The sequence below is a fragment of the Glycine max genome, chromosome 20, assembly GCF_000004515.6.
Source record: "Glycine max cultivar Williams 82 chromosome 20, Glycine_max_v4.0, whole genome shotgun sequence".
Classification (NCBI taxonomy): domain Eukaryota; kingdom Viridiplantae; phylum Streptophyta; class Magnoliopsida; order Fabales; family Fabaceae; genus Glycine; species Glycine max.
The window spans coordinates 40,064,674-40,092,538 of NC_038256.2; the positions used below are offsets into that span (position 1 = coordinate 40,064,674).

Sequence of the window (27,865 nt, forward strand, 5' to 3'; positions counted from 1 at the left end):
TTAGCATTTTTCTATTTATAATACTTATGGTAAGGTATATGTATCATTGACTACATAAAAATTTCTTCGTACTATATCAATTGAACCTGTGTTCAGATTTTGATGCAGATGTTTGATTCATGGTATGTTCGTGAGTTCTTATTCATTCATGAGAGGGCTTCACAACTTTGCTTGTATTATTATGGACGCTTCAGCATATTTGTATTGGCAACAAACATGCTAAGCTAGGAAGAAAGCAACCTTGTTATACCTTCATTCAGTAACGCTATATTCATTCGGTATGCATAGTTTTGTGTTGGTGGAAGTTCGATTAATACATTGTTGCTGATGAAAGAAAGTTACACTTTTAATTAAATGTTTGCCTTACTAGCATTATAAGTTGTTTTGATTTACTTTGGATGAATACAACCTTGTAATTGCAGAGAGAGATGGTTGCCTTTGGGAAAAAGTTGAAAGAAAGACAAATTCAAGAATGGCAAAGGTATGTTTTTTGCCTGTGTTGTTTTCTGTCCATGGTTTCATTTTTATGCATGCTCATGATTTTGATTTTTGATTTAGATATTACATAAACTACAAACTAATGAAGAAACGAGTAAAGCAGTATGCTCAACAAATTCAACTTGGAACACTGGATCGCCGCCATGTACTTAAGGATTTCTCAAGAATGCTGGATAATCAGGTCTGTTTTCATTGTTGACTGTATAATTAGGATTTATGACTCAGTCACTTCCTGTTATGAAATTTGAGCCTTTTCATTACTTGTAACTAAACTCAATTTTGATTGTGGTTATATGGGTAAAATGTGTGGCATTCTTTATTTGTATTTTACATATGTTTCACTCACTTCCTTATTACAATTCAGATTGAGAAGACTGTGCTTTTCCTGTTGGAACAACAAGGGCTTTTGGCAAGTAGGATAGCGAAGCTCGGAGAGGAGCATGAAGTTATTCAGCAGGAGCCTCATATAAGCAGAATAGCTGAACTACGAGAAGCTTATAGAGCAGTGGGACAAGAGCTATTGAAGCTTCTCTTCTTTGTAGAAGTCAATGCTGTTGGTTTGCGTAAGATATTGAAGAAGTTTGACAAACGCTTTGGCTATAAATTTACTGATTACTATGTCAAAACTCGGGCAAATCATCCTTACTCCCAGCTCCAACAAGTGTTCAAGCATGTGGTAATATGTTTAGTTCAACCACAAATTTGCTTTAATTTTTTTTTTCTTCCTCCCTTCAAATGAACATTGACTAACAGATAAGGGACTTGCAGGGATTTGGAGCTGTTGTGGGAGCTTTATCTCGCAACCTTCACGAACTTCAGGAGAATCAGGAGAGCCAAGGAAGCTTCTTATCAATTTATGATCAGCCCACACTTCCCCTTCAGGTTTCTTTTTACATCGACTCTGTTTCATCCACTGATGTTAATTTGTAATGTTTTCTCTTAATGTTCTCAGCCAAGCTTTAGTAGCTGGCTATGAAGCAACATAAGTTTGGTGATTTCCATCTTAAATACTTTTTATTATTTGTGTGCAGGATCCTGTTATTGATTCAATAAGAGCAGCTATTGATAGGTTAAGTAACTCAACCAACTTCCTAAACTTTTTGGGGCAACATGCACTTATTATGCATGAGGAGTTGCCTGCACCTGTTGATGAGCATGTTGATGATCAAAGATACCATTTTATGTCTCTTTTTTTGAACTTGGCAAACACATTTTTGTACATGGTCAACACATATATTATAGTCCCTACAGCAGATGATTACTCTATGAGCCTTGGGGCTGCACCAACGGTTTGCGGTATTGTGATCGGGGCAATGGCAGTTGCACAGGTGTTTTCTTCGGTGTATTTTAGTGCGTGGTCAAATAAATCATACTTCAGGCCTCTTGTATTCAGTAGCATAGTTCTTTTTCTTGGCAATGTCATGTATGCCTTGGCATACGATCTTAATTCGATATGGATTCTCATAATTGGTCGTCTTTTATGTGGGTAAGTACTCTTGCATCTTTTACTTGATGGCCATAAGTTTTGATTCTGCATTATCATTTTACTTTTTGGTAAGTATTACCACATTCTCAGTTATCTAGTGTTAAAATCATGTCCATAATCCTGAATAGGTAACTGCATTCTCAAGGGAAAGATTAACTTTGATTCTTTGTGGTTAAATAGGTAACTATGTATACGGTGATTTTCATGTTGCTTGCAAAACTTGCCACGTTAATATTGAAGCTAGGGATATGTTAAGATACCAGCCACGTTAAGACCTTGTTACATTGACAAACATCTGATTTTAATTGCAGATTTGGTTCTGCCAGAGCGGTCAACCGGCGTTATATTAGTGATTGTGTGCCTTTAAAAATCCGCATGCAAGCATCAGCAGGTTTTGTTAGTGCCAGCGCGCTTGGAATGGCCTGTGGTCCTGCATTAGCCGGCTTACTACAGACCAAATTTAAGATTTTCAACATTACATTTAACCAAGATACCTTACCAGGGTGGGTTATGACTATTGCTTGGTTGATATATCTAGTGTGGTTGTGGATCACTTTTAAGGAACCTTATCGTGAAATTGAAGAGAATCATGTACCACATCAATCCAATGCTGGTACTAAACTCATATTGCATCACCTCTTTTTTTATGATTTCTACTTTTTCTGTTAAAATTGTTGATCTGCATTAATCCTCTAATTTCACTGCTGAGTCCTAATATTTCTGATATTCGCTGGGTTTTTTTGTCCTTGAAGTTTAGCATTCAGTATTTTAATAAATAGTCCATTGATGACACTGGTCATCGTCTATAAGTTTGACCACTGTCAAAATAAATCTGAAACAAAAATATCAGAATCTTCCTCATCAAAAGAAATGGCGATTGATGCAAATAGTGAGTTATTTAGCCAGAAATTTGGTTTCATACTTTAAGAAGCTCATATATTGTCCGTACATAGCCTTTCTGCCTCTGTAGCTTTGCTGTTCAACTGCATTCCTGGTACTAATGGTACCTTGTTAAGTATTTTGTGAACCTTCAAAACACTTCAAATGACCTACTAAGCAGGTTAAATAATGATATGAAAGGAAATTAGCCATAAAAACTGAAAAAGCCTTCGGCAATATTTATCTGGAATGCTATCTCTAGTGAATTGGTAAATCTGCTGCAATGTAATATTCAGAAATTATGGAGAAACATGGGTAACTTCTGGCATTAATGACTAATGAGCCTTCTCCAAATCATAGAGTTTGTCTATCTGTCCCTTGCACTATATCATAATTCATGGGTTATCTATATGTAAGGAGTTTGTTCAAGTCTACAACACAACAGAAAATGACACACTTTTTTGCTTGTACCAACAGAAAACAATGCACTTGAAAAAGGCATAAAACAACCACTGCTGACTAGTTTAAAAGATAAGGTAGATGAAGATGATGATCAAGATTATGATGATAGTGAAGAAGCTCCAGAGGATTCTCGTCAGCCAGCCAATTCAATTGGAGCAGCATATAGACTCCTTACACCTTCTGTAAAGGTTGGATCTCCATTAACCATTAGTTTATTAGAAGTATGTGCTTTAAGTCATTGTTTGAATGGAACACTAATTTTTCATGTGAGACACCGTACGCTCCTAAATGATGGAAAGGTTAATTTTTCAGTACCCAATATTGTTGTGACTTACACGCACACAAAACTACGGCTATATTTGCAAGATGGGCACTTTCTACTGTCAAATAAGATTATTTAGACATCATATGTCTCTTGATATAATGAATTTCCTTATTCAGCTCATTGTTATTTTAGATAATTTAGAATTTCTCGTGAAATCTTTGATGTACTGTTTGTTTTTGACATCACAAATCACAAAGTTCCATTGAAGACTAGATAAAAGGTTGTTCATCTGACCAAATTTATGTAACATCTTCAGGTTCAGTTATTGATATACTTCATGCTTAAATATGCAATGGAGATTTTACTGTCAGAATCCAGTGTCATCACAACATACTACTTCAATTGGACAACAAGCACTGTTTCCATTTTTCTTGCTTGCCTTGGCTTGACAGTTCTTCCAGTTAACATTATTGTTGGAAGTTATATAAGCAATATGTTTGAGGACAGGTAACGTGTGGAAAACCTTTAATTTGCTTCATTTGATTATTCATAAAGCTAATTTGTATAATACATTTGCAGAAAGATGTATGATAAAATGATTATGCATTTTGAAATTTAATGCTTGGTAAAAAGATAAAGTCATAATAGAGATCCAAGGGATTAATATTTTCACTTATCCACTCACAACCTTAAAATTGTTTATATTATCCACATAAGCAGCTCTAAGAGATCTGTTTTCTATTTGATCATTTTGTAGGCAAATTTTGTTGGCATCAGAAGTTATGGTTTTCGTAGGCATACTTTTCAGCTTCCATGTAATTTTTCCATACACTGAACCACAGTACATCTGTTCGGGGCTCCTTATGTTTGTTTCTGCTGAAGTACTTGAAGGTAAGATCTTATATTAGTGATCTCACCGATCTGCTTTCCTATTTCTGATGGTGTAGATGCACATGAATCATGGTGTTATGTCTCACCAAGCAAAATTAAGAAATATGATAAAGCTTGCCATCATCAAGCAAATCTACCTTTATATGTTGTTTTAAGATTTTGAGGGTAGTTTTCTCAATTTTTGGTTAAATTTGGTCTTGGTCCCGACCTTTAAGAACATGATTTTGATCCTCGTTTTTGAAGAACAATGAAATTAGTCCCTCACTGTAACTCTATTAGCATTGTTTTTGATGACGTGGTTAACGAAGACACATGGCGGCCACGTGACATTGAGGACTAATTTCAGCATATTTCAAAAGAGCAAGGATCAAAATCCATTTTTAGAAATGCATGCATGGATTAATAAGGACCATTTTAAACCAAATATTGGAGGAACAAAAGCAGCTTTTCATTAAGGAACATCATGCAAACATATTAGGCTCATGGTTATGATGTTCGACAATGATTCATGCTTTACAGGTGTCAACTTGTCACTTCTATCACGAGTAATGTCATCAAGGCTTTCTCGTGGAACCTACAATGGAGGGCTCTTGTCTACAGAGGCAGGGACACTTGCACGAGTGATTGCAGATGCAACCATTACTCTTGCTGGCTACGGGGGTGTGAGTAGGCTCCTTAACGTCACCCTCTTTCCTTCGTTCTTCATTTGCGTAGCTTCCATAATTGCAACTTGCTATACCTACAATTCTTTATATTGATTAGGGCCTTAATAGATTTTGTTTTGCTGTATGTTTTAAGAAAAACTTGCTCTCCAAGTTCTTTTCTTCATTCCATTTTTTATCTATAAAGTTCTGCATTTAGCTTCATGGGGTAGTAAAAGTAGCTAGGCTATCGAGCGTACCTTAATCATATAGGTTGTCCAAAATCCAAATGTATATTATTGTATGATGGATTTGCTAAGGTAGCATCACCATCATTTAGGACTGATGATTATTCTAATCTAGCTTAATGTTTAATTTAATCTGATATCCTACTCTTTATAATAAAATAGTCTCCACTCTTGGTTTCATTATTCTTTATAATACCTTATTTTTTTCTACTAAATATTAGTTTTATTAATTTCTCTTTTTTTTTATATTTCATTTACTTCTACTCTCAAATTAAGTTCTTTATTTGAAAAAAACATTTTTTTCTTGTTAAATCTAAATTATTTATGTTTTCTTATTTATTTCAATGAGTTGTATATATTTTCTTTATAGTTATAAATACTTCTTTCTCTAAATTATTTTTTCTTCTAATTTATATTTTAAACAAACAAAGCATAAAATATTTATTTGCATAATACAAACTACAAAGTATGGATTTTGTGTAGTTTGTCATGTAATTGATACGTTTATGTCTTCGAATCACATGTCATGTCTTATGTCATTTTTATTCTATAGTCGTGTGGTACGTGATTTCTTCACTTTAAAAATAATTAATTTTTAATTATTGATTAAGAAATGTCTTTAATGTGAAAGAAGAGTATAAACTATGCAGTAAAAAACTAGTATAAACTATAAAGAGGCTTCTTAAAAAAAAAACTATAAAGAGGTCGATAATGTATTAATAGCTGCATCAACTATATTCATTTTATTTTATGTAGCATAAACTATATTCATAAGGTAAAGAATTTTTTAAAAAGCAGAAGTGAATGATATCACGTACCACACGTCTTAGAGTGTGTAATGTGAAAAATCTAACTCAACCCTAAAAGTTAGTTCAAGGAGTGACTTAGAGTGTGTAATGTGAAAAATCTAACTCAACCCTAAAAGTTAGTTCAAGGAGTGAGGGTTGCCCCTGACTTATATATTCTAATGTGGAATTACTTTTAACCGATGTGAGACTTGGATTATTTCCAACACATCTCCTCACGCCAAACACTTCTTGAGCTTGATGCGTAAATAACAAAATGATGAGTGTTTGTCACCACAAAGCATGGTCCCAGGATCAGAGCTGGCTCTGATACCATCTTAGAGTGGGTAATGTGAGAAACCTAACTCAACCCCAAAAACTAACTCAAGGGATAAGGGTTGCCCCTCACTTATATATTCTAATGTGGAATTACTTTTAGCCGATGTGAGACTTGAATTATTTCCAGCAACAAACTTGTGTAAAAGGTGTTAATTTACTAAGGAAACAATCAAAAACTGAAAAACGTAATTCACATATCCAATTTGTTAACTTGCAAAACTTGATCAAATGAAATCGTAGATTACTAAAAATTAATAATTTATAATAAGTAGTAAATTAGTAATAGCTGGAATAGCTCAGTTGGTTAGAGCGTGTGGCTGTTAACCACAAGGTCGGAGGTTCAAGCCCTCCTTCTAGCGCTTTTGTAAGATATTAAGCTTTTTATATTTTTCTTTTTTCACCTAAAGAAAAGGTAGTATATAAATCTCAATTTTTTTAATCATAAAAATATCAAATTAAAGCTTCCCGTTGGGGAAAACTAGTGACCACTGCGTGCCCACCCACCAGGTATTTGTTTGGAAGATATTCATAGATTTTTTTATACTCACAGGTACAAATGGATACTTCAAATTTAAAAATATATTTTAAAAATGATGATATTCAGCATTAAGTAAAACTAGTTAATTAAAAGCCTATAATAAAGAAGAATTAAACATAAAAAAGTGTGTTTTAAGTATAAATAAAATAAATTCAAAGTACAAGTATAAATAAAATTATAATTCAATAAAAATGTAAAATAAATCCAAAGTACAAGCATAAGTAAACATAAAATTACAAAATCTCAAAAGCATAACTTCAAAGAAAAACATAAATCTAAATAAATGAAAAATGTATAATTTACTAAATTGCATAAGTCTTCAATTCAATTATTAACTGTTTTCTCGTCAATAACTTTACTTTTATCACTTATTTCCTAAAACAAAAAACACCAAAATAAATTAGATTTAAGTTTTTTTTCTTTTATATAATATATATATATATATATATATATATATATATATATATATATATATATATAAATTTTTCCGAACATATACCCACTCAAAATATATAAGGTTTATATGAGCATTAAACACCTTTTCTGTTGGACAAAAATACCACTCATCTTTTATTTAGAAATGTAAAACTTAAAGGACATATATGCAATTGCATTCTTAAATAAACAAATAAACCAAAAGTCCTTTTTCTCTTTTGCGCAAGAGTAGCTGGGTTTTTTCACGAACCATTACACACAGCAAGTGCTCAAGTCATAAGTTAGGAACTGTATTCTTAAGATTTCAAATTAATCCTCAATCTCAAGTTTTTTATAGTTACGGTAGTATTCATTGGTAAGAAAAGGTGGAAAACAAAACTTCAATTTTATGCTATTAAAAACAATTGCTTAAGAGGATTTTGAGTTACGAACTCTTCAGTCCACGAGATGTCACAAGCCTTTGCAGCCAAGGAAAGAGGAGAGGAACTAGAATCAATGTTGTGGGACTTGGACATGACGGTGAAAAAGTGACCATCAATAAAGAGGAGCTTTGAACGGTGTAGAATTGTTGTCAGTGGGATTTGCCATTTGTAGATCTCCTTCATGGAGATACCCAAGGGTCTACCGCCTTTGATGTAACGAAACCATGTTGCGGCGGCACAACAAGACCAAGACATGGGAGAGACAAAATGGATTTTTGGACATATATAATGTTGAAGTTTTAATCTGCATGCACCATATATAAGGAGTACATTATTGATTATTTTATTACGTATAGTTTGTTAATTTGTATGATTAATACTGTGCCAATATGATTTTTGAACATATATAATGTTGAAGTTTTATGTTTATCTTAGCAGCATAATTACATCATATATATTGTTTTGTTAGGTATAATTTTATATAATATTTTTTAAAAACAAAATAGATATGTATTGATTGTGTAAAATAGGTTTATATTGTTATCTCATCATAAATGACATATAAGATAAGTTTGTTAATTTTTATAATAATTTTTTTAAAATTTATATGAACAATAATTTCTAAATAATTGTGGTGTATGATTATTAAACTTTGTTTTAGAAGTTTTTTTTTCCTTTTTTGATTTTTTTTTTATTTTGCCACTTGATTTGTGATTAGGCTGCTAATCCGATTAGGTGACCTTTTGAACTTTTAACCTTGTTATACAACTATGCACCCATAAACTAAATATTAATTATAAGATGATGGAAATTTTAAAAAGTCACACATATACTAATTGTGCTGATTCTCTATTATTGTCTTACATTGTTGAAAAAATAACTGCAGGGTTGCAGTTTAATCTTACACCATTCTTTCCTTTTTAATTTTATTTTTTTATTACAATTTTATACAAGTCAAAGTTTATTTTAATGGTTGTGATCATGCAGTTTATAATTAAAAACTGCAGTGGATCGTGAGCCATCTACAATCTTAGGCCAATAGTGAAATATCATATCATATCCAAAATATTATATGCAATCCCCAACCCAACACTGAACAAGTTCACGGGACACCACGAATGAAGAACCCGTGAACAAAAAACACTATAGCTCACAGTCACAGCAGACAAATTAAAGAATAGCAGCAGCAAGCAAGCAACTTAGCCAAACGACAAAACCTCCTCCATGATGATGAGGACAGCTTTGGACTCTTCCCTCTCTTTGCAACCAAAGGCATAAGAGAGACCCGTGACTCCAACAAAGTTAAACAAATCGAACAATTGAATTGGCCAAAGAGATATCTACGTGGTTTTTTCTGTTATATATGCTTTCACCCATTAATTAAAGCCTCCAAGAAATTCAAATGAACCCACATTATTATTCAGCCATTAAATACAGAATTATAGATCTTCCATCCTGACCTCTCATTTTGTCAATCAAACTCCTTTACATGTGAGAAAATCAAACCACATGTACAATAAGAATGAGTGGTTGCTAGCTAGAATATATATATATATATATATATATATTACAGTTAATTTATAAAAGTTGTTAATTTTATTTATAAAGTCGATCAGATGCAATACAAAAATCAATTTTATTAATTCCTGAAGAAAAAAAATTCTTAAATTTATTCCAGCTTTGAAAAATGACCTATTTCATCAATATATATATATATATATATATATATATATATATATATATATATATATATATATATATATATTGCATATGAGAAGGAAGGAAAAAAAGAACTTACCAGAAAAAAACTATTTAGAAAATAGTACTATACTTTTTAATGCTTTTTATCGTTGATTAACATTTTATGATTTTTCAATAAATTTTTCTAGTTAATACTAATAAAGAAGGTTAAAAAAATTAAAGTGTATTAAAACGTGTATTGTTATTTAATTTGCATTAATGCATGCTCATCATTATGCCTACAGCATGAAACGTCGCATTCGATCTTAAGTTACAGCTTGTCGTCCTGTGTCTAAAGTAAATGAAATATCACGTACTACTACCAAATCATACAATGATCCAAATTACGGGGTTCTAGCTACTAAGGAAAAGGAACAACTATATCTAATGAAGAAGTGAGAATAACACTACTTGAGAGGAGAACGAAAAGGTCCACTTCATATCTATAAAACAAACTTTTTCTGTGGCTGTATTTCACATTATATACTTTATATAGAAATCAAATAAAACAAAACGAGTTCATACATGCAATAGGATGATAGAAAAAAAATATATGAAAGCTAAAATACTACAACGCTTAAAGTTATCAGCGTTTTATCACCATATATAATTTCTCGGTGTCTATTAAGTTTTCGATCTTGAAACCCTTCTAGCCAAAACCAAGAAGCAAAGCACACGATACAGCAGAAAGAACCCGAGCAAGAAGTACACGTTGGTCCACCTTTCACTCTCCTTGAGCCCTCTCTTCTGCAACACGTCACCACCAGTCACCATGCACTGTTCATTCTCTTGGTACCATATCAAACACCGTGACACCAAACACGAGTACTCGTTGATGAGAAGGGCATCAAGAGCGTATTTATACATAGAGAAGAAATGCATGAAGAGCCAGTACTTGGGCAAGCTTTCCTTGGAGATAAAATACCCAGAGAAGAGAAAAAACGCTGCGAGAAGCACCGTTAGGAGCGAAGTCCCAGCAATGTAGTTCGGTGCAAGAGAGCTCAAGAAGAGAGCGAACGAGTTTGCCATGAGAACAATGACCCAAATGACCAAAACAAAGTAAGCAAAAGAAAGCCACGAAGCACAAAGACCCACCAAGAAATAAACTGGAATAGAATATATAACAGCAATAACGAACAAGTAGGGCAAGAAAACAAGCGTGTTTGCAATGAGATAAGACGAAAGCCTCTAAACCCCACTCGAAGTTTCTCTCAACAAGATAAGTCTCTCGTTGATGAAAATAGGAAGGGTTTCAGTTGTGGAGGATAAAAACGGAGAGGAAGGCAAAGAGACCAAACCTTTTCTCAATCCCTTCTTTATCAAACCCTATATTGATATAAATAGTTCCCAACACAAGCCCCACGAGAAGTGCTTCAGCTGTGTTGGTCAAAAGAAGTTGTCTAGTTCTGTAGATAATCTTCCAAAACCTGCTATAAAGAGTGAAAATCTCATGAACCCTAGAGCTTCTATACCTGATGATCTCTCTACTACTCCTAGCTCCACCCTCAGAAACGGAACTCGTTGAAATTGAACTTTGAGGCGATTCAGGAATACTCGGGGGAGTAACAGGCTTCACCTCATTCAACTGGCTCAAAATCTCCATAGCATATTCCAGCGCGTTGAGTTGGTGAGGAACAGTGAAGCCACTGGAGTGCAAGAACGCGTGCAAGGTGGCAACGCTACCATGATGAACCACGGTTCCTTTGGAGAGCAGCAAGATCCTATCAATGCAAGCGAGGATCTTGAAGCTGGGTTGGTGAATGGAGAGAATGATGGTTCTGTTGCGAGTGGTGCACGTTTGCTTTAGAATTCGCATTACTTTGAAGGCTGAAGTGCTGTCGAGCCCCGAAGTGGGTTCGTCGAGGAGTAGCACCGCGGGATCGTGGAGGAGGCTGAGGCCAATGGAGACCCTTCTGCGTTCTCCGCCGGAGAGGCCATGCGCGAGGCGAGTGTTGGAAAGGTGCGTGAGTCGGAGTTCGGAGAGGAGGGAGGAGACGGTGGCGGCGAGGTTGGAGGTTTTGGGTTTGAGGAGCTTTGCGGCGAAGAGGAAGGTTTCGGAGACGGTGAGGAGGGGGAGGCAGTGGTCGTGTTGGGGGACATAGGAGGAGAGCTTGCGGAAGGTGGAGGGGACGAGAGGGGCGGAGTTGAGGAGGAGGGTGCCGTGGGAGGGGAGGGTGCGGGCGGCGAGGATGTCGAGGAGGGTGGATTTTCCGGCGCCGCTGGGGCCCACCACGGCCAGGATTTGGGAGGGGAGGGCGGTCAGGGAGATGTCTTTGAGGATGTAGGTTGGTGGGGTGTTGGTGCATGCGGTGAAGAAAAGTGAAGAGAATGAGGGTTTGGTGGTGGTGGATTTGGTGTAGGAGATTGATGTGGCTGTTAGTTTGTAGGTTTTAAGGGGTGGTGGGGATTCTGAGGGGTCTTCCATGGATGGGAGAATTAGTGTTGGAGTGAGTTTGAGAAGTGGTGGTGATGGTGGGATGGAAGTGTATAAGCCTTGTTGGTTTGTGACGTAGAGTGAGACAAAAAGAGAGAAATAATTAAAAAGGTCTTTTGCTTTGGCGTTTGGTGGTTGGATTCTATTGTTTTTTATTCTACGTTCATCAAAAAGTATTGTGCAAGGATGGCTTCTAGTGATGCTAGTACAAAGGAAAATGGCTTGCTTGTTTGAATTTAGATGACCATTTTAATTAAGGGTTCATTGAATAAGTGTTCATGTATAAGTGAATGAGGTTTATAAATTAAGTTGTGGGGTGATAATTAAGTTGTTTGTATATCGGTGAAAAGAATATTGTGATCCTAATAGTTTTGTATGTCATACTATAATTCTAAATATTTATTAGTTTTGAATTTAAGTAGCGAAAAGTAAGTAATCTATTAGTGTCGATTTAGTAGCGAAAAGTTTGAATAGTAGGAGTGTAATTATGATATTAATTTCTGTGTCAGCATTGTAGACATAAAAAAGATTATAGAATTTCTCTGATATTCCACTAATTTTGTAGGTTTTGATGTTGTTGATTTTTTAAAGTCCACCATAATACACACCCAGGTTAAGACAACATAAATTAAAGCCCACCATGCACAGACTAGCATTACTCGAGACAACAATTAATAAAGTTCCTCCAGCATCCTAAACTTTATTAATTTAGTGTATGTATGATTTTCTTTGATTGTAAGGAGATTAGGGTTTAGACTTCTAAACTTATATTTAATAATATATTTTTTAACTTAAAATAGTTATAATTTTTATTTTAAATAACCAAGGACCAATTTAAGAAATAATAAAAAGATAATATATAATTTTATTAGTTAAAAAACTAACGGTATCAAAATCTCCAAAAGTATTGAGACATCATATAAACTCTCATAAGATTAATCAAAATGTGATCGTAACATGCGTACATGTAACACTATAATTCTACTTAATTACTTTTTAAGTTTTAACCATAACGAAAGTTAAAATTAAACAAATAAGAGTCCCCTCGATAACAAAATTTATATTTGAATGAATTATCACAAAAAAAAATCCGTCATAAATTAATTAATTATGAGTTCTAAATTTTTCATGTTAATAAGTTGGTGATAAAATCATTTGCCATAATTTTGAAAACTATCATGATATGTGGATAATATATTTTTAAAAATCATATGAACGTATATTACGTGACTCTGGCTTCGTTTATATCATCTTATCAAAAGTCGTTATGAGGGGAACAATCTAGTTGGTTTGATGACTCAATAGTATCTAAGTCCAAATTTGTCAGACAAATTTTAGGACTGACGTTTATTATTTTGTTCTCCTATTTCAATCACATTTTACGGAATGCAGTTTTTTTTCTTGTTATCTTTCACATTTACAAAGCTAGAGTTAAATCTACTTAATCACAGTAATTACTTTTCTGAACCACATATGTGTGGCTTTAGGAAAACCACGTGGCAACACAAACAGCCTAACTAGATAGATAGGAAATCATCTTCGGCCTCAAAAACATCCCTTCGTAGTTTAAATTTCCTGTAATAAGGACAATCGATCGTTAATTATTTGTGTTTAAATTAAAAAAAAGGAAAATATTTCCTACAAAATAATTAAATCCAAAGATACTGTATACCTTGTGAAGACGAGTTGTGTATACTGTAGGAGACGATACATGATCTTTACCTTATTTATTAATATATAGAAGGGAAAAAGAATGCATGTCATTTGATGTCACCTCAATATATCAAACAATTCTTGAAAAAAATGTTATATCATTTGAATATATAACGACACTTGAACTAAAATATTCTTCAATTTTAGTTGCGGCAATATTTGAGAGCTGGTCGAAAATTGATCAAGCAGGGTTTATCCACTTGTTCACGAGTATGATGTTCTATCCAATTAGTCACAAGTCACAACTGATGAATCTCCATTTGCTTGTCTGTTTATTCGCTTTCATATGTGTGAGCTTTTCACGACATCTGAAGAAATTAGTATTTTATTTTATTTTGGGAAGTTATATTTGGCATCTCAGTGCTTCAGTGGGATAAACCTCTTTATTTTCAGCATTAAAAAACAAAAAAGCTCTTAGAGTTGCCAACAATTTATATGATTTGAACATGCTAAAAGTAGGATTTTAATTATTCGGGTTGGGTTAGTTCAAAGTTAGAAAAAAAATGCATCAAATTATTTAAATTTTATTAACTTGGTTTAGTTTTATTTAAATATTTTTAAGTAGTCATTTAAACTGAATCATTAAAAAAGTAGTCGGGGTTTAATTTTATAAAATTAGAAAAAAAAAGTAAAAAATAATATATATATATATATATATATATATGATGAGACAAAAGGCCTATATTAAAAATTAGCTTAAAAATATCTAAAAGTTCATCACAAAAAAAATTATAAAAAAAAATCTCAATATCAATCCCTAAATGAGAAGACAAAAGACTCAACCTAAAAAATACTATCCTTAGTTAATGAGAAAATCGCTTTATTTTTTTTTATGATAATAATAATTATATAAGAAAGAAAATAAAAATGCAAATTTAGAACGTAGTAGAAGTCACACAATAACGCAATGAATCACCCTTAGAAGATATAAAGCAAATATAATTATGCACTAAAGGGGAAATCAAAGAGGTTATTAGTCTATGGTTGTAGACTAAAGGGGAAGGCAAAACCTGAAGTCTAAAAGAAAGGAATAGTTATGCGCACTCTCGTTTGAGGTAAGAGGATGTAAATTATCTTAGATGATTAAAAAATTATGTTAGTGAGTTGGGAAATTACATAGGTCTCCAATAAAAGAAGAGGAAGCTTTAGGGTACATGCATAATATATTGAAGACAAAGAATTCACATACAAAACTCATTTATGCACTAAAATCTTCGGATTGTTTTCATTTTGATCTTTAAAAAAATTTCTTATCGTATTTTATTCCTTAAATTTTTTTTCTTTCATTTTAATCTGTTATTATTTTGTTGACCTACAGTAGAGACAAAAAAAAAAAAAAACAAAGAACAAATTGTGGGTAGCAGTAATAATTTTGGGCTTTTGTATGCCATCGAATACTTTGGGCTCAAACGATCCAAGTTTCATACTAACCAAGGGAAATTTTGAATTGAGATTTTTTTAAGAATGTCTGTTGACCCAAATAAGAAGAAATATTGTGGTCATTCTCTATCTGATTAGTAATACTTATGTTGTATAAAAACTTCTTATAAAAACCTAGGTAATTATAGCTTGCAACGGTCTGGTGGAGCGAATATAAATTTCATATAGAAAACTATAAAAGAATGCATAACATATGCACTGTTGTAAAGGTATTTTATATTGTGATTATAAAAGAATATAATTTTTATAACAATTAGTATAATGATTTTATAACAATAATTATTTTACTGTAAATAATATAAATAAAAAAAGAAAGTTATTAATGGTTAGAAGACAATATGCATCTTTGTATGAGAATGAAATTCAACTTTTAACATGCTACAATAGATATAGTTATAGAATTAGATTGTGTGTTGAAAAGAGATAGAAACCGAAGTGGTATTGTATGATGCATCTTTGTTCATGTGCACTCTTTTATTATTTTTGTTGCATGCATTTCAGATGTCCTTCATACCCTGTGCAGCTGATGGACTACCCAGTACTCGAATAACAGGTTCACACTATTTTCAGACGGGCTCTTTAATTAATTTTGGAACATGCATCACAGATATTGGATATAAATTGTTGCAAAATTGTTGATTTACTATTTAGTTTAGCAGTTTATATCAACAAAGAGTAAATCAACAAAGGGTATATAGGAAGACACATGCCAGTTACAAAATTGATGTTTTGTGTATGAATATAAATTATGAACGTCCACTACTCCACTTCACGAAGTCCATCCCCAAAGTTTGGATCCATTTCTTTTGGGGCTAGAGCCCATGCGTCACCATTTTTATTTTTTTTTTTGTATTTTTAAGTTAGTTTAGAATTATATATCTAAAAATATAGTATCATATAGTTGACACATAATCATGTTTTTTAATCAAGTGTTTAATATCAAATTTTGTGTATAAAATAATAGTATTATTTATTGAAAGAAATGAATCTCCATGAATTGAAGAGTTAATTTTTATCTCCCAGACAAGAATTATGAATTAAAAAAGAAAGCATGCCATATTCATAACGAGACTTTTAAATACCATATGCGATTACTGTTTATATCTGACTTGTAGTCCTCATGGACAAGACTATAAATATCAATTGACTCTTGGACATTTTAATTAATTATCTCAAATTACATATTGTTTCTAATTGAATCGTGCACATGGATTGTTTTATCTCGAGAAGTAGAGAAAGATCAACAACTCTAATAATACGATAATGTCTCACTCACCTACCGATATAAGAACGACAATGTACTAAATCCACTATGTTTCTTAGCCTCGAATTTAACGAGACGCCTGCATTTTATGACATGTGGAATAGAATTCCTTTCTTGCTATTATATGGTTTGAAAAAGCTTCCCCAATGAAGAAGAAGATGCAATGAACTAAAAGCATGCAATTCAATTCCCAATCATAATGTCTCCAAACACGTGATTATCCAAAACAGGAAACACATTACTGGAAATTGGATTCAATGATTCTCCCATCCATAATGCCTTGATGTAAATGACAATATACATATATCACCTTACTAAAAAGAGGAACAATAATATGCTGAGGAAACAGAACAAATCTACCATCCTCGTAGGACAAAAATAGTGTTCTGTCGCTGTTTATGTAGTGTTTCTGGGTGCATTGCACATTCTCTCCTCAAGTTTTAAGAGAACCTACACCTTATATCATAACTTTTTTTCTTTCGATATATACCTTATATTATAACTTTCATTAACTAACACCAGGCTTCTTAATTTGGTACTTAGAACCTAGCTTAGGTATTTGTCTCGTATTCTATGAGAGTTTGAAGCAGACAAGGAAGCATCGCATTATCCCCCGCATAACAGTCGGGGTTTTTCCTTTCTCTGGAGCTTTTTTGTTTAAAAAATGCAGCTTCTTTTACACAGGAAAATGAAATTAATACTTTAGAGTATCAAATTCAAAAAATTAACGCATATTTTTTTTTAACAAAATTATTACTTTTTTATTAGATGAAATCACAATTATTATCAAATACATGTATATATAATTAATTCAATGAAAATGGAATATCGTATTGATTAATAATATGATAGTGTATATAAGTTAAAGATAACTCTTAATTTGTATATAAGCTACCTTTTAGAATAGTTAATGTTGGTCCTACCAATGAGACTTGCAAATGTCTAATGATGCAGATTTCTTGCTCAAGATGCCTAATATTGACGTAAGGGAGGAGTGTGTTGTCATTCCACATTCACTAATGATATTTACAACTTGTCGTCAGTGAATTTAGAATTTCAAAAGAAAAGAATTTGAAGTTCAAGCATAATTGCCATCATTACTCATACACTCGTTTACAGTAAGATAATTAAGTGTAGCATGCATCATATCTCAATATATGCCTTGATGTAAATGATGGTGGTGTAATATAAAAATCTCCCTTGAAAAGTGAATATACTCCTATTGTCATTATAAAATACACAATTAATTTATTATTATTATTATTATTAAGTAAAATTATTTTAACTCTTCCTTAAAAGTTAAAATTTATGACATGTTGCAACAATCGATGAACATACAAGAATTTCTTTACTTTAAGAAATATTTTATTTTAATATTTTCATACTTGTTTATAAAATATCATGGGTAAATAATTATTTTTGTTCCTGAATGTATAAATTGTTAACAAATTCATCCCTAAAAGGTTAAAATTTAATTTCCAAAAATGTAAAAAGTACGATAAATTTATTTGATCGTTAATTTTCATCTTTTATCGTTAATAAGATAGCTTACAAAATATAGTACCATTATTGAACCTAAATGTCAATAATTTTTTGTTGGACAAAAATATCAGTATCATTATTGGACCTAAATGTCAATAATTTTTTGTTGGACGAAAATTTTAGTAATTTTTATCTTGGACCAAAATGTCAATACGTTTTCATAGGACAAAAATATCAGTAAATTATCGTTATTGGATCAAAATGTCAATAATTTTTTATTATATCAAAATGTGAGTAATTTTTTATTGCACATAAATGCTAGTAATTTTTTGTGTAACATAAATATCAGTATGTTTTTCTTAGACTAATCTATTAGACCCCAAATGTTTATTAGTAAAACAAATATACTAATATGATTATATAAAACGTTCAAAAAATTAACACAAAACTAAAATATAATACAATATTAAACATTAAATAAGAGATTTTTTCTAATAAAATTTCATTTAACATCATCGAGCACTTTTCTTTGGACATGTTATATTATTGTAAATTTTGAAACAAATTGAATAATATATATGCAAATATTAAAACTAAATATCTACAAAAATAAACCACTGTTTTTTTTAATGAAGCAATATATATATATATATATATATATATATATATATATATATATATATATATATATATATATATATAATATTTCAAATGAAAGTATAACAAACCCACCTAGTGGGATAAGGCGTTGTTGTTGTTGTTGAAAGTATAACAAACTTAAGATGAAATAAATTCATAAAGTAATTATATATTAAATTCGTTTTAAAATTTTGTAATTTTTTAACTATCATTTTAGTATATCTTCTTTCTTAAAAAATAATCTTTCAATCCTATTTAAAATATAGTCACAATTAAGGGTTTTCATTCCTTTCAAAGTTTGTTTAGTGTATATCATATTAGTTTCTCAATTTTAGCTAAATGAGTCACACCTTTTAAGTTACCAATAAAAAAAAGATAAATAATCATTTTCGTCGTCCTTGAATGTGTAAGTCACTGATAAATTCGTCCATGAAAGATTAAAATTCAAACTTTAGAGAAAATTTATCCTAAAATTATATTTACCCTTAAATGAAATAAAATTTGTGGTCTAACAAATTAGTTTAATAGAAACATATTGATATTTAGGTCCAACAAAAAATTAGTGATATTTACGTCGAATAAATAATTACTCGCATTTAGATATAATGAAAAATTAGTGACATTTTGATTCAATAATGATAACTTAGTGATGTTTTTATCTAATGAAAACATTTGACATTTTGGCCAAAAAAAATTAATGACATTTTCATCTAAAAAAATTACTGGCATTTTCATCCAACAAAAAATTACTGACATTTAGGTCTTTTAACTTATTGACATTTTCGTCCAATCTATTAAACATGACCATGTTGACAATCATGACAAATTCATTTTTCTGAGTCACGTAGGCTATTTTATTAACGGTAACAGACAAAAGTTAACGGCTAGATAAATTTGTCACATTTTTTACATTTTTGGAACTAAATTTTGAATTTTAATCTTTCGGGAAATGAGTTTTGTCAACAATTTATACATTAAAAGACAAAAATAAATATTTACCCAAATATCATTTATCTTTCGGTTGTTTTTTATTTTTAAATGTGTACATAAGAAATAATAAAGACAATAAAAATTTGTAATAATAATAATAATAACAACAACATTTTCTTAAATAAAAAGAAAATTCCTACACTTTGTGGTGCTTAAAAAATATATCAAACAAACTTAATATTGAGGCCTCATTTATATATAAATTATCATTATATCTACATTGCTTCGCACCAATATCTCGATCAGCGCAAGTTTCTTCCAGGTTTTGAAAGAACAAAACATCACCAATATCATCCCATAACAGTTTAATGTAACTAAGGGACCACACAGTTCAGTAAGTTGCCTTGTGCCTTCTGCTTAAGTGTGAAGTCGCAGTGCACTTGGCATGGAGGGCCACGTTTGGTTAATTTGGCATGGTTCTCCTCACATTAATGTGCCTTTGAATTTTGGAAATACTAGTACACGGCAAAAGCCATAGTCCTCAATACACATTTTGACCTCTACACAATTACAAAACAGTCTTTTTCCTCACCTACAACCCACATTTCAAACATCAAGATCTCAAATCATCCAACCTCCATAATGTCTAAGATATGAGTTTGAAATTTGCAGCCTAGATAATCATGCCATACCGGTAGCAGTGTGAAATGTGAATGCTTTTCTACATATATAGCATTACCACCTAAACCCAGTTGATTGCTTAATTCAAATTCACAATGATACAAAACACAATGTGTGTCTATATATATATGTATTGGTAGATATATAAATTTGTCAATGTATATTCACTTGCCTTTTATAAATTGTATTTTGGCAAGTTGTTAACTCCCCTTCATATAGAGTACGTGCTAGCTATTCACTAATAGAAAATAAAATAAAAAAGTGTATTTTGCAATTAATGAGTAAAAGAATTATGTCAGTGAAAAGTACTTTAATGTTCAAATTATCAAAACTCAATATTGCAAGTGCTGAGGGTAATAAATATGTGCTTGAAAATATTGAGTGCAATTCTTATTAGCATATTAAATTGTACAAGTAAGTATAAAATGAAAAGTTTAAGTATATTTTTTCAAAGGACTTATGCAATATTTGATAATTTATTCACTTTTTACTTGCTAGATAAAATAGAGTAAATTTAAATTAACATTGATTATGGGTTGAAGTTAAAGTGAAAACTTAAAATAAAACTAATAAAAGGATTTTTTTTAAGAAAAGATTTAGATTGCAAACAAATGTTGTGAGAAATGATTATAAAAAGCGTTGGGGTTCGACATCACTATACCACTTTCTTATGCATACACAAATTATTAATCAATGTTTATAATTTCTTTGTTATCATCAACTCATAAAAATACCTAATCCCTAATTCCTAACAAGAAAAGTCTAAGTCTCTTGACTAAATTATCAATCCCTTACATAGTTTAGTCAAATTATTTGCTTTAAGAAAATGAGTCAAAGGTGAATAATGAGTCTTGCTCTGTTTCTAGCAATAATACTCATTATGTACTCTTCTCTGATTCATAATTCAAATACATTTTCCAATTGCATTTAAACCATAGAATCAAGTCAAAGCAAGCATTAACCAAAGAAGAAAAACACATAACGATGAGTAATAAACATGTATTAATAACTCAAAAGATATACATGAGTTTGGGTTTAGTTACACCAAACCCCAACAAGATATATATACATCATATACAAGAGCAACTTTAGTGCTAGATCTTGAGCAAGGATCTTGAGCTCAAGATTTCGTTTTCACTAGATCTTCCAATAAAGGAGTTGGACAAATCTCCAACATAGAGAATGTGTTCTTGTACAAGACCCCTCAAGATCTCCACATTGTTAAAAAAAATCTTTTTTACTCTCTCTCCTTTATAGCAAAACGCGTGAGGAGAACAAAGACCAAAAAATCAGATAAAAGGAGATGAAGAAGAAAGCAAAATATAGACCAAAATAACAAATACAACAAAAAAAACAGACAAAAATAGACATACTGGTGGAGGGGAAGGGGGAAGGGGGTGGTTTGCAGTGGAAGGAAAGGGGGAAGGGGGTGAGCTGCGACAGAGGGGAAGGAGGCAACGGCGAAGGACGAAGAAGGTCATGGTAGAGGAAGAAGAAGAAGAAGAAAGAGAGAAGCAGCATATGAGGAAAAAAAGGAGGAAAAAAAAAAGGAAAAAGCAACGTGAAACGAAAGGGAGAGGAGAAAAAATATTTAAATTTTTTTAATAAATATTTAAAAGTGAGATTCATATAGGACGTATAAAAAGTTATCTAAGATCATAAAATAAGATCTAGCACAAAAATTTGAGAAAAATCATAAGATATTTAATCCTACTTAATACAATAAAATCTACTAAAAAAATGATATAAGATTTCAATTTCAATTTAGAATTTAGCTGGAAGTTGCTCTAAGATATGTTAAAGTACAATCCGAAAATTCAACATTCTATTTATCTTCCGCATTAATAACAGACTCTCACAAAATGGACCACTATCGAGCTATTACTAAGCCAGTAATATTTGACCATTAATAATAGTATATTTTCTAATCTTTTCATTATAACTTTAAATATTTTTAAAACAAATATTAGATAATAAATAAATATATTTAGTAAATTAAAAAATATATAATTTATTTATTTTATTCTATATAATAAATAAGATTTATAAAAAAAATATAATAAGAAGATTTAAAATTATCTTTTCATTTAACCCATCAAAGACATTCTGGTCTCGGGACCAATTTCATATAAATTGTCAACATGGCTGGACACAAAACTGGCATCATTATTCTAATTGGACTTTGTAGCGGGAGTAATTCTAAATGGCAAATAGCACAGGTTAAAAAGGTATAAAAAAAAAAGTGTTTATTGAGAGGTGTAAAAAGGCAGTGACTCAAAAATTTTAACTGCACTTCCATATAATTTATAATTAAAATTTGGTTAAATGTTGTTTTTAGTTTTTTATCTTTTAAATTTTTTTTATCAATTTAAATCGATTCAAACTGGTTTTTTATTGTTACTGTGTCGTGACTTCCCTTAACAACAGACTTATGATACTGTCATGATCTTTGTTGAAGCTACAAGCATACGACAGTACTTTCATCTGCCTCGCAAGCTTCTCTAATCTCGTCTCCAACACTCTCGCTCCCTTTCAATCGCTCACTTCCTTCAATTCCTTCTCACATTTCTTCCTCGTTCCATAACGAACCTATATTGTCGCTCAGCTCACGCATCTAATCCGTCGATCCTTCTATTTGTGCCAAATTCGTTGCTAGGAAAGAGGATTATGGTTTGTGAAGGATGAAACTAGTTTTGAAAACGTGAAATCAAAATTCTAGTTTGATTATGAAAGTATTGCAAGTCACAACATCAAACAAGGTCTCATTGAAGAAGCTTGAAAACGGTCATGAGATTGGGATTTAAATTCTGGACTGGATGAGCGAAGCATGATTGAACTTAAAAAATGGCTTATTTTTGTTGAAAGTTTAAAGTAGACATTGAAAACTTAAAACTTTTTTTTTTTTTAATGTTGAAAGTGGCGTCTATGTTCTTTAAAACATAAAAGATTAAAACAAACTTTATAAAATTATTCCAGCTTTAACACCTTAACCAGAGATCTTAAAATGGAACCTAGATATACATACTAGCACATTAGATACTTGGAGGGGAGTTCTATTTAGTTATTTAGTCTAAACATTTACGGGAAATTAAACTCACTGGTGTCTCAAATTAATTTCACAAAACCCTTGGCAACAAACCACTTCTCTTGCATCACTTCTTTGAGATGTCAATAATCACAATGAAAAATGTTGTTACCTTGAATCATTTGATGGGCATCAAATCAATACAAAAAAATAAACCTCAAGCAGAGTGCAAAATGCAAAACCCATACACAGCACATCAGACATAGATACAGTAGAAGATCCCTTTGATTCTTTTCATAATGCCCCATTAATTTACATTCACTGACCACCAGGGGAGGGGAGCCTGCCCCCAACACTCTGACTAATCATCACACCTATTCCTCTCATCTCTTTCCCTTTTCTTTACAAATTACAATACACTAAAATAATACAAAATTAACATTTTTTTTCTCTTATCTTCTCTATCATCTTCAGCTTCTTTCACAACAAAAGTCCTCAAGATTACACTTTTGTCCCACGTTCACCATCAAATGATTTTCTCACCGAATACATTGATCCTTCTGCAAATAATTAAATCATATTAAAACTACGTTTACAAATCATAAATCATGATAATTAAAACTAACTAAAAATTAAAATGTAACATTAGTGAAAGAAAAAATTACCTCTGGAGTTGAAGGACCTTTTGCAGTGAAGAATGGCGCTTTGGATCCCATCAAGCTGCTGCTGCAGCGTATCATCGCTCCTCTTCGCCGGAGAACCAACTCCGACCACCGTCGACGACGCCGACCTACTCTTCCCCAAATGCTTCGAAACCACCGTCATCCCCTTCCCCTGTTTCTCCGTTCTCGAAGAAACAGAGGCCACCGACGGCGACGATGACGGAGACGTCGCGAAACCCTCGCCGGAGAATCTCACCTTGTCACTATATCTCTTCGAAACTTTAACATATAGCGGCTTAATCAGCTTCAGGTACTTCCGCAACACCTCCTTTGAAAACCGCTCCGGCTTGGGTTCCTCGTAGCTCAAACCCCGAACCTTGCTCCTTAAGCTTCTCGTGCTGTTGTCTCTGCTGAGCGCAGGAGAGGAACGAAAATCGTCGACGCTTAGCTTCACCGCGAAGACTTTCGTTTCGTTAACAGAGTGCTCCGTTTTCTGCGGAGGAGCTCTATTTCGTTTTCTGAACATGAAAATTCTGAAGCTAGGAGCGGACCTGAGAAGTGCAATGGGGGACTGAGGTTTGGAGATAGGTTCGATTGGGAGGACCTTACGTTTGGAGATAGGTTCGGGAGGAGAAGACATGGGAAGCGGTGTTTTTCGCGGAACGTCATTGTCTATTTTGCTGAGTTCGTCATCTTTGGAGCAAATACTTTTGAGTTCGGTTGTTGTTGTTGTTGTCGTTTGTTTTGGGTCGTCGTCGATTTTGGTTGTGGTGGTGTTTTCTTTGTTGTGGAAATCGTGTAGCGTGAGCTCCAAGTCGAAGAATGAGTCTTCTTCGTCGGATTCGGTGTCGGTTTCTACCACGAGGTGGGGTTCGGAGGTTGTGGTCGTGGTGGCGTTTCTCCAGAACTTGAGGAAGTTCAAAGCATCCATGAAAGAAGAAGAAGAATCTAGAGAGAGAGAGAGAGAAGAGTGTTCCGATTTTGGGTGGGGTTGAGTTTTGGGTTTTATAGGGACATTAAGATGAATGAACAAAATAAGATAAGATGAGAGAGAGAGAGAGGGTTTAGCTTTTCACTTCGTTTAATGGCGCTTGTATAAGCATTGAATACGGTGCTTTCTTCGGGAATCAGAGCGGGGGTTTAGCTTTTGCTTTTTGAAGAGAACCGTTTTGCTTTTTGTTTTCATTTTGCTCTTTTATTTCCACGTTTCTAAAATTGATTGTTTTGTTTGTGTTGTGACCATGTGTTGGTGAGAGAGAGAGAGAGAGAGAGTAGATAGAAAAAATTAAAAATTTAGGAAAAGGTACTGAGTAATGTACAGTGTCTCTGACCTCAGTCCTTGGACGCATACAGAGTCATGAACGAAGCGTTTCAGTCTTCATCAGAGTTCCACAGGTAAATTTGAAAACTGAGATTTGTTTGGCCCACTTCTGATCCCACCATCAAATACTAATCTCTGCTCTTATATATTCTAGTCCTAGCTATATCTCTGCTTCACAGTGATATGATGCCATTTTTGGGTTAAAACTTTAAATATAGGGTTATTTTATGTTTAGGTATGGGCTATAATTATCAAACTCAACCAAACACTTTGATTAAAAGTATACCTATTTGATGAGATTTTGAATGATTATAAGAACATTTTTGTTAAACCCTATGTTTAATTTATTCGGGGTACTCTATTAGTAATTTTAATTATAATTATAGACAAATCATTTAAAACAACTTATTATTATAATTGATCTTTGTTCTCTTTTTAATTGAGCAAGGAATTGGATAAAAGATTGGAAGTAGGGGATAGTAATGTAGGTCTTAAACTGCATGCAGCAGATGCTATTTCTGATGGAGAGGGTTAGGGGATGGTGATAGGAAACTTCCAAATAGGTGGAGGGGAAGAAAAGGAAAAGAAGGAAAGAAAGGGAAAGAGAGAAAATGCAGAGCAAAGGACTCATAAAAAAAAAAGGGCTCATAAAAAAGAGAGAAAATGCAGAGCAAAGGAAACGTGAGGGCTATCAACTGCTGCTTTACCTTTCTTTCTTTCTTTACAGAGAGAGACCAATTAAAAAGAGCAGCTTTTAGGACGCATGTTCTGCTGCTTTTAGGACCCCATTCTATGTGACTACACCTATGTTTGAAGAGGTCCAAGTCTTTGTGCCATTGAATGAGCACAAGGGTCCAAGTCTTTTACCTCAAAAGGTTTGACTTGTAACAACTCCGTTTGGCTACTCTTGCACTCTTCTTTTTTATTGGGTTGAAAAAAATGCTTTTAAAAGGTCAGAAAAATTGATGGGAAAAAAATAAAAATGGATGATGTAAAAGAACTAAAGAAGAATTATAAATTAATAAATTAATCAGCTACAATTTGGTATTTTGAAGCAAAAATATGAATGCTTGGAGTTTAACGAATTTCGTGTCCATGAATTATGCACAGACAAATGTCAATTCAAAAGAATTGTCTCTAACTAGGTAGAGCATCATTCTTTATTTAATTAGCGGCTACATAATTAGTGGGACTTAAGTAGGAATACTAAACCAACCTATTATGTTATGCAGGACAATTTGGGCACATTTCCAAATCAATTTGTACACCGCAGCTAATGAAAACAATGTTTCAAGCATCATGGCTTACTTTTATATATATCCTCCATACCTGCCTGAAATTATTACAACTTGAAATTGTTAATAATTTTTTTCTTTCTAAGGCTTGGGAAATTCTAAGGGATTACATAGGGTTGGTCCCGTATTTAGTAGGGGTTATTAGCTGTTGCGACACTGTTTAATTCAATCAGAGACAAAATTTAATGAATATTAAAAAAATGAAAGTATCTAAAAAAATCTCTTATTATAATTATACAATAGTCATCAACATCAATCATTAATTGAGAAAAGGGAAAAAAAATCCCAGAAAGTGAAAGATGAAAATGATGGAATCGTATATAACCAAGAAATAATGTTTTTGGTGTAACAAAACTACAAAAGAAAAGAAAAAAGCAAGACAAATTTTAATGCATTGTAGTACCATTGTATGGACCTGAACTTGCATCACCTAGTGTCCTACAGATCATAACCCTAAAAGCTGCATTATGTGTGCGCTGTGTGCATACTTGGAAAGAATGCTGATCTTGCGTAGTTTGGAATATTTTGTGGTCCTCATCGAATTGCTTAAGTGTTTTTCCTTAAGATTCTCTCTGATCATTGACAACACGGAAAATCACTATCTTAACTGCTTATCAATCTTTTACACAGTCACACGGCCTTCACAACAAACAAGCTAAAACCATAACCAAGCTCAAATTTACATCTGAAAGGTACCTTTCAAGTTTCAAAAAGGGCTCTGAGCCAGAATATTGAATTATAGTGACACCTAACCCAGAAAGATATTTATATATATCCTAAAACTATGCCTTTTGTTACCAAGGTGCAGACTCAATAAAGAGGAAAAGAATGTAATCATTCATAAGATTCTAATACTACAGGGAGATATTCTGATATTCATTTGACTGGTAATAGTTTAAAGTAAGTATAATTGCATTGCATGATGGTCGTATTAGAATTGGATAAGAACAAGGAATTGTACCCAGTGTAAAGGGTGTGTGATGTTACATAAAAGTTTTATTTTTTCTTATCCCCTCACCTCTTGCCAATTTCAAAAGGAAATCTGTCTGGTTTATGGCTTGCACGACATGAGGTTGATTCCTCTTACTTCGGCAGAATTTATTGCTGAGTCTACGAGGATTGAATATATTTTTTAAGCTTACTACTATATTATGATATGAGATCATAAGGACATTTTGTTTTGTTCCGTGATTTATTTATTTATTTGTTTTTGTTTCTTCCGTACGCAAAAAACGAGAGTGGCCTTTTTTAAATCTTACTCCGCATATTTTTAACATAACCTGAACTCAAGGTTTTTAAAAATAAAGTAGTTGATGTTTCTTTTTCTCTAGATGTAGATTAAGCTTCTTT

The 27,865-nt window shown here is 32.5% G+C and overlaps 2 protein-coding genes, 1 non-coding gene and 1 pseudogene across 4 annotated transcripts; 2 read left to right on the plus strand and 2 right to left on the minus strand.

Moving 5' to 3' along the window:
* Positions 1–15: 15 nt before the first annotated feature.
* Positions 16–5,524, plus strand: LOC100805436 (SPX domain-containing membrane protein At4g22990). Its single transcript, XM_041013347.1, has 11 exons — positions 16–278; positions 423–481; positions 559–679; positions 863–1,174; positions 1,267–1,380; positions 1,530–1,984; positions 2,296–2,597; positions 3,341–3,513; positions 3,907–4,097; positions 4,348–4,481; positions 5,001–5,524. Exons 2-11 carry the CDS (start codon positions 429–431, stop codon positions 5,237–5,239), a joined length of 2,094 nt encoding a protein of 697 aa, XP_040869281.1. The 5' UTR covers positions 16–278; positions 423–428; the 3' UTR covers positions 5,240–5,524.
* A 1,255-nt stretch (positions 5,525–6,779) lies between these two features.
* TRNAN-GUU (transfer RNA asparagine (anticodon GUU)) lies at positions 6,780–6,853 on the plus strand. The gene has a single exon. It is a non-coding gene; the product is annotated as a tRNA-Asn (tRNA).
* Positions 6,854–10,046: 3,193 nt separating this feature from the next.
* On the minus strand, positions 10,047–12,236 carry LOC100805972 (ABC transporter G family member 8-like; annotated as a pseudogene). The gene has a single exon (XR_001387118.3). The product of XR_001387118.3 is annotated as an ABC transporter G family member 8-like (transcript).
* An 11,268-nt stretch (positions 12,237–23,504) lies between these two features.
* LOC100806494 (membrane-associated kinase regulator 5) lies at positions 23,505–25,089 on the minus strand. Its single transcript, XM_003556084.5, has 2 exons — positions 23,903–25,089; positions 23,505–23,797 (listed from the first exon to the last, which is right to left on the minus strand). Exons 1-2 carry the CDS (start codon positions 24,828–24,830, stop codon positions 23,739–23,741), a joined length of 987 nt encoding a protein of 328 aa, XP_003556132.2. The 5' UTR covers positions 24,831–25,089; the 3' UTR covers positions 23,505–23,738.
* Between the last annotated feature and the right edge of the window lie 2,776 nt (positions 25,090–27,865).